Genomic DNA, 13,076 nt, shown 5'->3' with positions numbered 1-13,076 from the left:
CTGCTGAATCTTATAATTTTTATCCTGATGTTCACTTTTGTTACCTTTCCCAGCATCATTTCCAAATACGGAATATTCAACAGTACCTTTGCTAAAATCCCTCCACAGAACACAGGTAAATATCTTCTCTATGTACTACTGTTGTTTGTAAGATTCCCCCTTTCTGTTGGCTTTTCCTCCACCTCTCAGGACGAATAAATGCTTTTATTAGAAGAACTTACCATAGTTGAATTAACTTTATCTTGTAGTTTTATGTCCATTACTATTTGAGTGATGTGTTTTGCCTTTCTCTTGACAGAGCCTCACTGCACAGTTTATACACCTAGTGGTAATAAGGGACTTGTTTACTTCTATACTTACCTCAAAGATTTGCTCAGTGGCACTGTAAGTAAATTAGATTTTAATTTTTTTTTAAGTTTCTATGTCTCCCATAATGTGAAAATCTTTTACGTGGGGGAATGAAGCTTTGATGATTGTGAAAAATGACAAGGCTGAGGTAAAATTGGTTTTGGCCTGACTGGCCACATGCTACAGCCTCTCCTCCCCAGCTGCCAAGCATTACATACCCTGTAGCACACTGCCTATTGTGCTCTCTGTGTAGGGTGTTAGTGTTCTTGTCCTAGAGCTCTTTGATTGGAGAGGGAAGGGATTTTAACCACTGTATGTTACAGTTTGGTAGAGGCAGTAGCGGTATTTAGGACTATTTATGTTGTAGCTTTCAGGGCATCTAGTAATTTTAAATTCACAAAATGATTGCTTAATACCATGTTGAGTATAACTGGGCAGTTGCTGCTACTGTTAAAAATTTTATTTCAACTTCATGTTTTCACAGGGGTTCCTTGAAGTGACAAGTTTGTTTTATGGCTATTACACAATAGATACTGCATGGTTCAGTGTCCTGAGGTACAATTTGCCACTAGCATATCTGCTGGCTACATTTGCCTACCTTGCATTAAGTTTCCTCTGGATAATAAAAAGGTAAAGATGTTGGTGTAGTTTAGGTATATGTTTTTTGCTACCTGTTGCACAGTTTACATTGCATTTTTGCTTGTGAGGAACATACTGCATTCTAGAACTGTTTTATATGGAAATGGAGAATCTTCTGCATGAGGATGCAGTGCTACAATAGCCTTTGTCTGTTGGGGAAACTAAGCCAGCAAAATAAATAGAAATAAATAAATTTAAAGTATAAGTTTTTCCTGTGTATGCATACATAGAAATAAAAGACCCTCAACTATACAGTAGTTGTAGGAGGATTTTCTTTGGGTTTTTTTTGGTGGTTTTGTTTTGGTTTTTTGCCATCTCAATTTCCTGAGCCAGCTCTTTGCAGTGTCAGATGATTGGATAAGAGGAGAAGGTATGACTGTGGCTAAGTGCAGAGGGGAGTAATCTGTGTCAGTCATGGCTTCAGCTGACTTTGGTTGCTGCAGAACCTCACACTGAAAGCATCCCAGAGACTTGCTGATAGAAAGCAAGTGTGAGTTTTGCTCATGGAGGGGAGAGTGTCATTTAGTCTTTGAACCAGGTTGCTTGAGGTGTGTTCTTTTGTTTCTTTTTCTGTGGATAAAGTATGTCTGTTCATGAATGAAGTTGCATTTTTCTTTAGGTCTGTGGAAGGATTTAAGCAGAACTTGGTGCATGATGAAGATCAATTTCAGAGTTACTGTAACAAAGTCTTTGCAGGCTGGGACTTCTGCATTACAGATCCAAATGCAGCACGGCTAAAACATCGCAGCTTGCAATATGAGCTCCAAGTGAGTACCTTTGATTTCTCTATGATTAAGGTTAAATATAGCTAAAATGGCTGAAAAAGAGGTGTGTAATTTTCCAGATAATGGAATAAGGATGAAAAGGATTGAAGTAGTTTATACTGGGGGCAGGGCAACCCACATCCTCTTGTGTGCTTTCTGGGTAGCTAGAATTGTGGTGCAATGGCCCTTCCCCCATCCACTGGGGACTGAAGCCAACCTGTTAACTGCTTATCTAACTCTTCCTCATGTTCCAGTCCTGCTTCCTGTGTTTCTACATAGTCCAACAGGAAAAGCTATCCAAGCTGTAGGCAAAATCCTGTACTGTTGGGAATCAGTCTCAGTATTCTGGGCTATAAGTCTACAATGTGGTAGGCAGTGGTTTGGGGAGGAATAAAATGCAAATGGTGCTCATCATACAGTCTGAGAGCATTGCTGCAGAAGATAAAGAGATACTGAAAGATTTTCTCGCATGCACGTACAAAATGCTGATGCACCTAATAGATTTCCCAAATCATAAAGCTCTCTGAAAAAGGGGGACTGAAAGTATTTTTCTGGTGAAACCAGTACTACCTTTTTGCTCTCTATACAGTGGACACAGAGATTCGTGTAGTGAAATAACTACCTTTGAAAAGAGACTTCCACTTCAAACCACAAAGCAGTAATTACAGATTTCATAAATTGCACTGAGTTGCTTTCTGCTCTAGTAAAATTCATAGTCATCTTTTTTATCATATAATCAGAGCCTCCTTCACTTACCACACTTCTGCCTCTAGAACTTGCATCTTAGGAGAACTTTCCCTTCATATTACTGTTTGGAAATAAGTCCTCAGAAAATACCTGGGTAATCTGTGGGTTTGCTCAGGTTAAATTGCTTTCACAGATGATACTGTGTTTTCACGTCAGCTAAGGTGAAATATATCAAGTTTGCATGACAAGCAGTTCAAGACTGTACTACTTGCTCTCTGTGCCATCCCTCAATTTTCCTTCACAAAGAGGAGAAGGAAGCTGGAGTGAGGACTGGTTACTTGTCTGCAGAAGTAAAGAGATGAGTGGGCTAATACACACATTTCAGAGATTAGTACCAAGCTGTCTGAGATCAGTCTGTCACAAGAAAGAGGCAAGTTGTCTTTCAGTCCTTAAGGAGATACGTTACCTATATAGTAGAGAGAAGAGGATTACAAGATGCTTGTTTTTGGCTACGGGGCCCTCAGCCTGAGAGTCCTGTGCACAGACTGAACACACAGGGGCTTCCACTCTGCATGCACCCATTTGTGTTGATGAGGAAGCTCTGTCAGTTAAGTGTGCTTGGGCAGGTGGTGGAGTGGCCCTCTTGCAATAGGCTATGGATTTGCACATTCCCGAGGTAGCAGGTAAGTGTTGTGTGCTGCACCAGAGAACTACTTACCCTTTTTCTTTTTGTTTTTTAGACAGACCTGGAGGAAGAAAGGCTGAAGCGAAAAATAGCTGACAGGACAGTGAAAGAAAAGCTACGCATCTACTCTCTGAGAATATTTATAAATATAATTGTCATTGCAGTTTTATCGGGATGTTTTTACTCTATTTATAGAGCAACTGTCTTCTCTCAAGAAAACTCCAATGTAAGTATATCAGGCATGACATTAGGACAGATTCAGTCAGGGCTGGTGATTACAGCAAGAGGAACTATTGTGAAAGAGTCAAGTATCTTAATATAGCACCTTTCATGTGAGGGATCTGAAAACACTTTCTACAGTGTTAGAGTTATTTTAGTAGGAGAGAGTGAGAAAGATAGAGAACCATGTGCATAAGAAACCAAAGAGTTTGATGCAGAAGCTTTGTTGTTGTGTGCCTTGGAACTAATGCAGCTGAAAGAAAGAAAAACAGCCCTCACTTTCCTTCTCATACAACTGTTCTCGCCTCACTCTGATCTACTAGTACAAGCTTTGTATACCTGGGCAGCAAACTGGCTGAGGGAACTGATCCATTTAAAACAAACTTCATTGTGATCAGTTTCTCGATCTGGTTCACAGATCAGTTGCAAAAATGAACAACAAGGGAAGGAGAGAATAAAGATTATAATCTGTATTGTGGCTTGAGTTACAGCTGCAGGAAGGCTTTGAACAGAGAGCACTTTGCAGAAGAAAAGGTTCATGCATCAGTAATGGAAAGAATCAGGTTAGGCGGGGCTGTTTACCCCTGGCAGGGCGAGCAGACGGGAAGAATGGTTCAGAAATAGAACTCCCAAGAGCAGACAACAGTTTCAACAGTTTCTCAGCATTAACTGATTTCTCTGTAGGACCCCAGGTTGAATTAGTCTGCTATGAATCAGGATCACAGTTTTCTCTGCAGTTTGTTTGCTGGCGATGTGAGGGGCACTGGATGTGCATGGGGAAAGCTGTGCTCATGGTGAACCTAATTCTTAACTTCTGTAAACTACCAGGGTTACAGATAGAGAAGCAGGAAATGGGGACTTAAGAAGTGCTTGTGTCAGAGGTATTGTTTGAGGGCAGAAGAGGATAGTACAACAGTGAACATCTTGAAAAACAGCTTCACTTACTGTGGGCTTTATGTATAAGGGTTGATGTCTTGACTTTGCCTAAATGAGTAGGTAGAGGAGCTTGTTAAGGTGGTAATTTAAAGGGGCTGCTTGGCACCATTGCAAATAACTTGAAAGCGTGTGCACTTTGACATAGGTGAAAAAACCTGATAGCCTTCGTGCTGGATTAGACAACGTGGTCGGACACAAGCCTTGGTGAGATGGGCCTCTTCCCTCTGGAGGCAAAGGGAGTTACTGGTGAAGGGAGCAGGGTGTGTAGCAGGAAACTGCAGAGACAGATAGCAGTGGTCAGGCTTGTATTTCCAAATACAGGTGAAGAGTGAAGACAGTAAAAGATGCTACCTGAATCCTGGCTGGTGGGTAGCTGGAGAGAGCACTGTGTCAGGAAGGTGTGTTTTTCTGAGTATTATCTTTCTCTCATCTCTTCTTGTACAGGACATCAGCAATATGAACTTCCAGGCTAATCTGTTAGTGCAGTATTTGCCTTCCATAGTGATCACATTGGCCAACTTCATTGCTCCTCAGATCTTCTCGTTTCTGATCAGATTTGAAGATTATTCACCAGCCTTTGAAATCAGGCTGACACTCATGAGGTAAAAATGTTTTAATTGTGGCCTTGCATGTTTCAACAGCTTGTTCTTGGTAGGTTATAAGTACTGTAAACATTCAAATCTCAAGAAGCACTGTAGAGCCCAGACACTGGAAGCCAAGCAGGCATTGTTTGACTTGGGTTTAGTTGGAAACTTTAAATCTGCAGACAATCTCCTGTTTCAATGACAGTACAGCACAGTCATTCCAATGTCCAAGTTTTTCTCTCAGTCCCATTTAGCTGTGTGATCTGCACATCTTCAACACCCTGACATAGTAGAGAAGTTGTGGCTGCAGAGCTGTGGATTCACACTGCTTTGTGTGCAACAGTTCCTGGAATGGGCAGATGTGCCTGTGCAGCAGTGACTAAAACACAGTTTTGCTCAAGGCAGAAGTTAAAAGCTTTGGGCTAAAAGGTGCTTCAGTATGAGAGCTTGGAGAACGGACATTTAGCAGCTTAAGGCAGTAAGATCTGGGTTGAAGCATCTGAATTCTGCAAGCCCCAGTGCTTTGTGTTTCTGGTTTGGCTAAGTGCCTCTGAAGGCGTGAAGCCATGTGAGGAGGAAATGCTGCACGCAGAGTTGTCACCTGGCCTCTCAAACTGTACTTGAGAGAATTGCAGCCCATTGCAGCATCAAGATCTGCAACTGAACTGGCTGATCTAGAAACAGTACTGAGAAAAGAATTGATGGACTCTAGCCTAAAGCAGGGAAGGTGAAAAGCAATTTAACTTACTACTCATGGAAGAAATATGTTTATCATCTATTTGGCTGTTCCATTAAAGCTCTGGTTGACCCCTTTGTGCTCCAACCCTTACTTGGACTCCTGTGCAAGTTGAGCCAAGTGTTAGAATGACTTTTTTGGCAAGTTTGAAGTCAGGTTTTGCCTTTCTTCCAGGTGTGTCTTTGTGCGGTTGGCCAATATCGGTGTTCTCCTGTTCTCGCTGTGGAGTCAGATCTCCTACTGTGCCACCGACGAGTGTACGGCCTGTGGATACAATTACGAACTCTATCCTGTAAGCAGATTTATCTTAGTCTTTAATCATCTGAACTTGTGAACAGAGATTTGTTTTCCATGAGACTTGCTTGTCCAGAGGTATTCAGAATCAGACCTGGAGTTTCCATTCATGTTATAAATGCTCAGTGCAAACCAGTACAGTTCTTACGTATATCTTTTATTTTCTAAAACTCTGACTAGAATTAGTTCAGGGGGATGTATTATCATTTATATAATATACTTTCTGAGTACCATAAAGATTGTTTGAGGTAGCTCTGGTTTAGAGATAGCTGTGTTACTGCCTTTTGCTCCAGTAAGACAAATGGTCTTTCCTCAAGAAAAATCCAACCCAAACCCAACAACAAAAACAAATGAAACCCAACAAAACAAACCAAAAGCTCAGCATGGAAACCCTGAAACACTTAAACATTTTAGAGATGGGAGTTAATACAGTTGAAACGTTACAGTGTTATCTGCCTGAGATGTTTGTTGCTTTAGTGATTGAGAGATTTATTTTTCATTTGTTATTGAGCTCCTGATCTTTTTTTTTTTTCCCTGATTTGTTTTTATAGTGCTGGGAAACTGAAGTTGGGCAAGAAATGTATAAACTGACGATATTTGATTTTATTATAATTCTTGCTGTGACCCTCTTTGTGGACTTTCCTAGAAAGTAAGTGTCTGCCTTTTGAGCATACTTTTGCAAATGACATATGAAACAGTTTCCTTTTTTGTTCCTATTACTAATTCCCCATGTTTCCAGCCAAGCTACCAGTTTTAAAATAAAACAAACATATTTCTGGTGGCTTGAGCACTTATTTACTATTCAGATGGCTGTGTATTTTTTTGTATTTGTGTCCTTTCTTCAGATATTTTTATGTTGTCTAATGCTTAAATGCTAAATATTTGTGTGTTCCAAATGTGTTAGAATTCAGCCAAGCTTTATGACTTCAATTTAGACCTAATGATACTCTTTGGTTTTAGGTTGCTAGTTACTCATTGCTCTTGCAAGCCAGTTCAGTGGTGTGGATTGCAGGAATTTAGAATTTCTGACAATGTCCTGGAAATCGTTTATGGGCAAACTATCTGCTGGATTGGAACCTTCTTTTCACCACTTCTCCCTGCAATAGCAACTATAAAGTACTTCATCATCTTTTACATTAAAAAGGTAATGAAGGTGTGTGGTAAACAAACTGAGCACATCTCTGTGGGTTTTGTAATACAGATATGCAGTTTTTTATAAAACAAACAAAACCCCCTAAAAACACCCAAGGATGTGGTGTACTGGAAATGAGGAAATGGCATTCCATTTTCTGTAGGGTTTTTTTGCTTTTCAGAGAAGGTAGAATTTTTAATAAAACATTTTTATGTAATAAAGCTGTATTGTAAGTGTTTATAATGGTTTTCTGCAATAATCTATTTACTAGTAATGCATCTTAGAATTTAGACAAAATTTTGCTAAGCTGCTAAAGATTGGGAAGCATAATGGAAGATCCAAGCTGGGTTGGATGCTCAGGAAGTGATTTCTGCATATCAGAAGCTTTGCTCTGTGAGCACACAGCTCCTCCTCTGCATCAAGCTCTTGCCAATATTTTAGCTCTTACAAGAGGGGATGTATCCAGTGGAGATGTGGCAGAACAAAGCTGGCAGCTGTGCCATGGATCATACACCAAATGTCAGTTGACTGCGCAAGTGTATGAGGTCCTCTGGATCAAATTCTTACTCGAAATAGGAGACACTGACTTATACCAGAATGTAAAGTGTTCTTGCCTTAGCCCTCTTCAGTCCATGTATCTCAATGAAAGGATGGTTATGTGGTAGCTGGTAGCGTATTTGTGAATGGAAAATTCATTTGGTGGGGAAAGTATACTTGGATGTATGTATATAGATGTACTTCTAACAGTCTTGCTCACTTTCCCTCTTCAGATCAGTTTGATACGCACATGTAAACCTGCAGCCAGGCCTATCAGAGCATCAAGTTCCAATTTTTTCTTCTTGGTGGTGCTGTTGATTGGGCTTGTCTTGGCCTTTATTCCTTTGGGAATCAGCATAGCACAGTAAGTGACAATTTAACTTCTATGAATTTTAAACTTGTTCTGAGGTTGTCAGTTTCCTAAAAAGAGACACGCATCTTTGGGATGATAAAATGGAATAAAATATATAGTGTATGATAAATGAAATTATAACTTGGTTCATATAAACAAAAATCACAGTTTTAAAGACAAAGGACACTTTTACCTCATTGGCAAAATGGTGCTGGGCTTGTGTTGGATTATTTTATCTTTACGTTTTGGAGTACCATCTCCTTTCTGTTCTGTTTCTTTGACAGTATCCCCTCCTCCAAGGCATGTGGACCGTTCAGGAGTTTTAACACTTCATGGGAAGTTGTTCCAGACACAGTACTTGGGTTTCCAACAGGTCTGCAGAAGGTCCTTCATGGCATAGCATCAGAAGCCTTTGCAGTGCCTTTCTTTATGGTCATTTGGTGAGTGCTGTGGAGACCTGATTCAGTCCTGCAGCTGCATGGTTCATTGCCTTCCTTACTGAGCTGATACCAGACAATTATTAGACCATATTTTCCATCTACAGTCAAAAGTATCAAAGCCCACATGAATCCTCACCTTTTACATTTGCCCATGTGTTGATGCTCATTAGCTTTATTCCATTTCCTCTTGCATGTCCCATATCCCACACTTGTCTTTCTCAAAAGTGTTAACTGTGAATCATCCTGCAAATCAGTATTTTAAACCTTGTGATCACAAATCCTACCTTCAAACCTTGGTGTAAAAAAACCCACAACAAACCAACCCCTCAAAACAGTAACTCTGTCAGATAAAATCAGTGTTGAACCATAGAATTTTTAAGGTTGAAGATCACCTGTAGGGATCATCTAATCCAACCCTTCTGTTTAAAAAGTAGAGTAAGTGCTCAGGAACAGTGTCCAGATAGATTTTGAGTATCTCTGAAGATGGGGGAACTCCACAACCTTACTGGGCAACTTGTTCCAATGTTTGGTCACTCCTGCACTAAAAAAGATTTTTTTTTTTTTTTTTTTTAATTTTCCCCATACATTTAAATGGAATTTTTTGCATTTCAGTTTGACCCAACTGTTTTCAGATCTTGGAGCCTTGTTACCTAATACTTGCTACACTTGAGAAACCATCCAGTTTATTTCAGACTGCACCCAACCCTTTCTTCCATAACACATGTTTATGTGTTCCCCTAAACTGAACATGTTATTGTGTGCACAGGAAATACCAATTCCTCTTTTTTTCCTTTTTCTTTCTTTATTTTACCATCAAGCCTATATAAGAAGTGGAGGATGACTTGCACTGCTATCCTACTACTTATTATTTGGAAAAGAAAATACGTGATGTATATAGGCATTTGTGCTGTATTGCTGCTGCTCATCATCATTTAATGCACTGTGGATAATCTGGGTCACAGATTACATCTGTGATATGTGCTATAAGAAATGACTGCAGTTCTGATCTGTAGCTGCTTACCATAGTTAGAAACCACAATGAGAGTAAAGAGTTGCTCCAGTAAAACCTCATTAAACTTAATTTCTGAGGAACAACCCCCTCATACCTACACTTTGAGCATGGCAGGAGCTGACAAGTCTAGAGAGCGCTATCAGAACACAACTTGTAATATCTGAGAAGTGACCATGCTTCCCTGTCCCCTCACGCTCTGTCCCTGCTTTATGGCAGCGCAAATTTCTGAGCAAATGCTTTTGAGCAGAGCTATGCCCAATCTACCCCAGCTGTATATTGATTTCTTTATTTTATATTTTCTCTCCAGCAGCTTCTCATCTGAAGCAAATGCACAAACTGATAGTTCCTCCAGTCTGTAACAGCCTTTTTCTGACTAATTCTGTTTTGCATGATGCTAAGACACAGTGTTGGTTTGTTGTTTGCAGCCTCATTATGTTCTATTTTATGGCCTTGGCTGGAGCACACAAACGAGTGGTTGAGCAGCTGAGGGAGCAACTGGTTATGGTAAGATTTGACCCACTTTTCTGTACCGCTAAAGTTTTCTTTGTTATGTCAGTAGTTGGGCATGCAGAGGAACACCAGTTTTCATGATCTTCTGGATACTCAGTGTTTGCACACACAGTGAAGAATGTTTTGCAAATTACACAGGAAAAATAACCAAAGCAGTATAGTATTTCTCAGTCTAGTTGGTTTTCTTGGGTATCAGCTGCACCTGCAGCAAGGTCTGATTTTATCAGGCAACATACATGCATGAGAGATGCCTCTGAGAAGCAGTCTTCCTGATCTTTTTCTATTGTCTTGTTTAAATCCACCCATCTGCATGGGGTTTTTTTTCTGCCAAACAAGAGCCTGAATCTTGTGTTTCTTGGCCCCTCCACCATCTCACACAACCCCCACCTCTATTTCCCTCTCCACTGTCACGAACAGGCACCCAACTCCCTACCCTTCTGTTGTGGTTTAAGCCCAGACAGTAACTCAGAACCACATAGCAGCTCACTCCCCTGCTTCTTCCGCCTCCCAGCTCCTGGTGGGGTGGGGAGGAGAATTGAAAGAATGTAAACCCCACAGGCTGAGATAACAGTCCAGAAACTAATGCATAATATAAAACTACTACTACTACCACCAGTAATAATGATGATAAGGGAAATAACAAGGGGAAAGAATATAAAACTAAAAAGGGAAGGAAAAAAACTCTCAGTAAACGAAAGTGATCCTCAGTACAATTGCTCACCACCCGCCGACCGATACCCAACCTGCGCTAAACGGCGATCTGCACCCTCCGGGTGACTCCCCCCAGTTTATATACTGGGCATGACGTGCTGTGGTATGGAATATCCCTTTGGTTAGTTTGGGTCAGGTGTCCTGTGCTTGTTCCCTCCTGGCTTCTTGTGCCCCTCCTCACTGGCAGAGCATGAGAGACTGAAAAGTCCTTGGCTGGAGTAAGCATTACTTAGCAACAAATAAAACATTGGTGCATTATCAGCATTGTTCTCAGACTAAAGCTGAAACAGAGCACTGCACCAGCTACTAAAAAGGAGAAAAATAACTGTTACAACTGAACCCAGGACACCTTCCCTCCAGCCTGATGTTTCTGCTGCATCACGTCTGGTCTTCCAGGGCACCTTTCCTCCAGCCTGATGTTTCTGCTGCATCACGTCTGCTCTTATTCCCCAGGGGAGGTCCAGCACTGCTTGCAGCAGGTACTTAGAGTGGAGCAAGTCTCGACTAAGTAGTTCTTCAGAGAACAGTGCCAGTGCAGACAGGCTTCTTTGTGGCCATCAGAAGCTACTGCCATGTTTAACAGTGTTTATATTCTGTGGTCTGTCAAACTCTGCTCTAGTCAAAACTTGGCCTCACTAGTAAGGCTTCTCACTTTCTTAGGAAACAGCCCTTTTCCTGGTATGTGCTTCTTTTAGATACAGTATTTAACAACCCATCCGTAGAAAAACACTGTGCTGGGGAGGGCTTTTTGACAAGGAGGATAGGAGCAAAAGCCTTGCTGCTTTTTCGAGGGTTCCCAAATCAGTTAGGAATTCTGAAAATCCTTTCATGCTTTTAATTTTTGTTTACTCGCTGTTCTTAAGCTTCTTGGAACTACAGGTTTAAGTTTTTAGGTGTGTGAGCTGCTTTTACTAGCCTCAACACAGGACTGTTAATGTGAGATAGATGAAGCCAAGACTATCATAAACTTTAAATTGTTCAGGTAGTTGAGAGTGTGCTGGGAGTCATTAATTAAAAGTGCAATGTGGTGAGTGCACCAATTTATTTCTAATAAAGAAACGAGCTGTTCATAGATAACTTCCGTTAATCTAGAGCATACTTTTTATTCTGTCTTTCAAGGAAAGTCGAGACAAGCTGTTCTTAATCAGGAAGATAACAGAAGCTCAGAGGCATCCTTGAAAACCATGAAAAGCCAGAAGAACTTGACTTTGCCAAACTCACAGAACCACTAGATAAGAGTAGAAGCGTCTGCAGCACCTAAAAACTGAGTAGCTGACTGGCACCCTGGCACTGCGGGCTATGTGATGGATACCTGTGGTCTTGATTGTGCTAGTGGGCTTTAAAGTTTCTGGGACTAGAAATTTAGCTAATTTATACTGTGCTAGACCTGTGCAAACAATTGTATGGTAGGACACTATTGCTGCTACAATGTCAGGGTTGTTGGGGTTTGATAAGTCCCTATTTTTCAGGGGTTTGGGGTAAAATGTGATCAGAACTAAAACTCTGTTTAAGAACTTTGTACTGTTTCTACAAATTATGCCTTAAGAAGAGGGAGGGAGGAAAAGGTGTGGTTTTACATGTTTCCAACTCACTTCAAGCCAAAGCAAAAGAGGGACGTATGTCAGTATTTCGAAATACTGAATCGGAGAAGAAAATATGGCATGGGTTTGAAATCAGATTTCTAAATATTTTCAGAGGAGAGACTTTGATATTTATTTTGCTCTGAAACAGCAAGTGCAGTTGAACACTGCACACAAGGGCTCAGAGAAAACAAGTTGATAAAAGAATGCTGGGAGTTGGAAGAGACCACCAGCGAGCGAGGACAGCTATTGCTCAGGTACCAGCCTCACTGCTGTGGAGTGCCTTTTTTGTTGTTTTACTGTGTTAAGGCATTATTACTTGTGTTTTATTCTTGTACAAACATCCTGACTACTGTTCTCTTTGTTTTAAAATGTGAATATTGAGAGTTAAGTTATAGTTTGGAAATACAGCCTTCAGAAACATATTATGTCAGTACCCTTCAAATTCACATTTCTTCGCTCTTAAATGAACTACAGGAGCTGTGTGATTCTGAGAGAATCCAAGTAGACCACTACCTTTCCTTTATTTATAGATTGTGCTTAAGGACTTTCTGTACAGGGCTGTGTTTAAGACTTGAAATGTGCAGTAGTACGCTGTTAGTTGATAGGTGAGAGACTGTTCTTGTTATAACGTGTTTTGGAATGTTTTCTGTCTTCATTTTCATGAAATTACATTGTAAAATAATAATTTATTGGACGTTAATGCCTGATGTTGTGCAGGTTAGTTTGGTCTGACTCCGGGTTGCAGCCTCGGCCCGCTCTGCAGAGGCCGCCCGGGGCCCGATTCCCCCCAGCTCTCCCGGCCGGCACCTCCACTCCGCTAGGGGCGCCTGTGCCCGCAGCGCCTACTAACCCCGCAGGGGGTCGCCCTGCCTCCGTTGCCATGGCAGCCAGGGGACGCCGGCGTTGA

At 41.0% G+C, this 13,076-nt stretch overlaps 1 protein-coding gene across 1 annotated transcript in view; it reads left to right on the top strand.

Moving 5' to 3' along the window:
• The window catches only part of LOC104412328 (transmembrane channel-like protein 7), a gene marked incomplete at its 5' end in the record, with an annotated part of 14,509 nt that extends 2,744 nt beyond the window's left edge, over window positions 1–11,765 (top strand). Inside the window, 13 exon segments of the mRNA XM_010023016.1 lie at window positions 1–115; window positions 299–384; window positions 833–978; window positions 1,607–1,754; window positions 3,179–3,349; window positions 4,723–4,880; window positions 5,773–5,890; window positions 6,444–6,541; window positions 6,853–7,036; window positions 7,795–7,925; window positions 8,198–8,353; window positions 9,791–9,869; window positions 11,706–11,765. The exon segment at window positions 1–115 is cut by the window's left edge and continues 12 nt beyond it. Of these exon segments, the coding sequence (XP_010021318.1) occupies window positions 1–115; window positions 299–384; window positions 833–978; window positions 1,607–1,754; window positions 3,179–3,349; window positions 4,723–4,880; window positions 5,773–5,890; window positions 6,444–6,541; window positions 6,853–7,036; window positions 7,795–7,925; window positions 8,198–8,353; window positions 9,791–9,869; window positions 11,706–11,765 (1,650 nt within the window).
• Window positions 11,766–13,076: the final 1,311 nt, after the last annotated feature.

This window comes from Nestor notabilis, unplaced genomic scaffold (assembly GCF_000696875.1).
Source record: "Nestor notabilis isolate BGI_N333 unplaced genomic scaffold, ASM69687v1 scaffold3381, whole genome shotgun sequence".
NCBI lineage: Eukaryota > Metazoa > Chordata > Aves > Psittaciformes > Psittacidae > Nestor > Nestor notabilis.
This window is presented reverse-complemented; position numbering and strand designations above follow the sequence as displayed.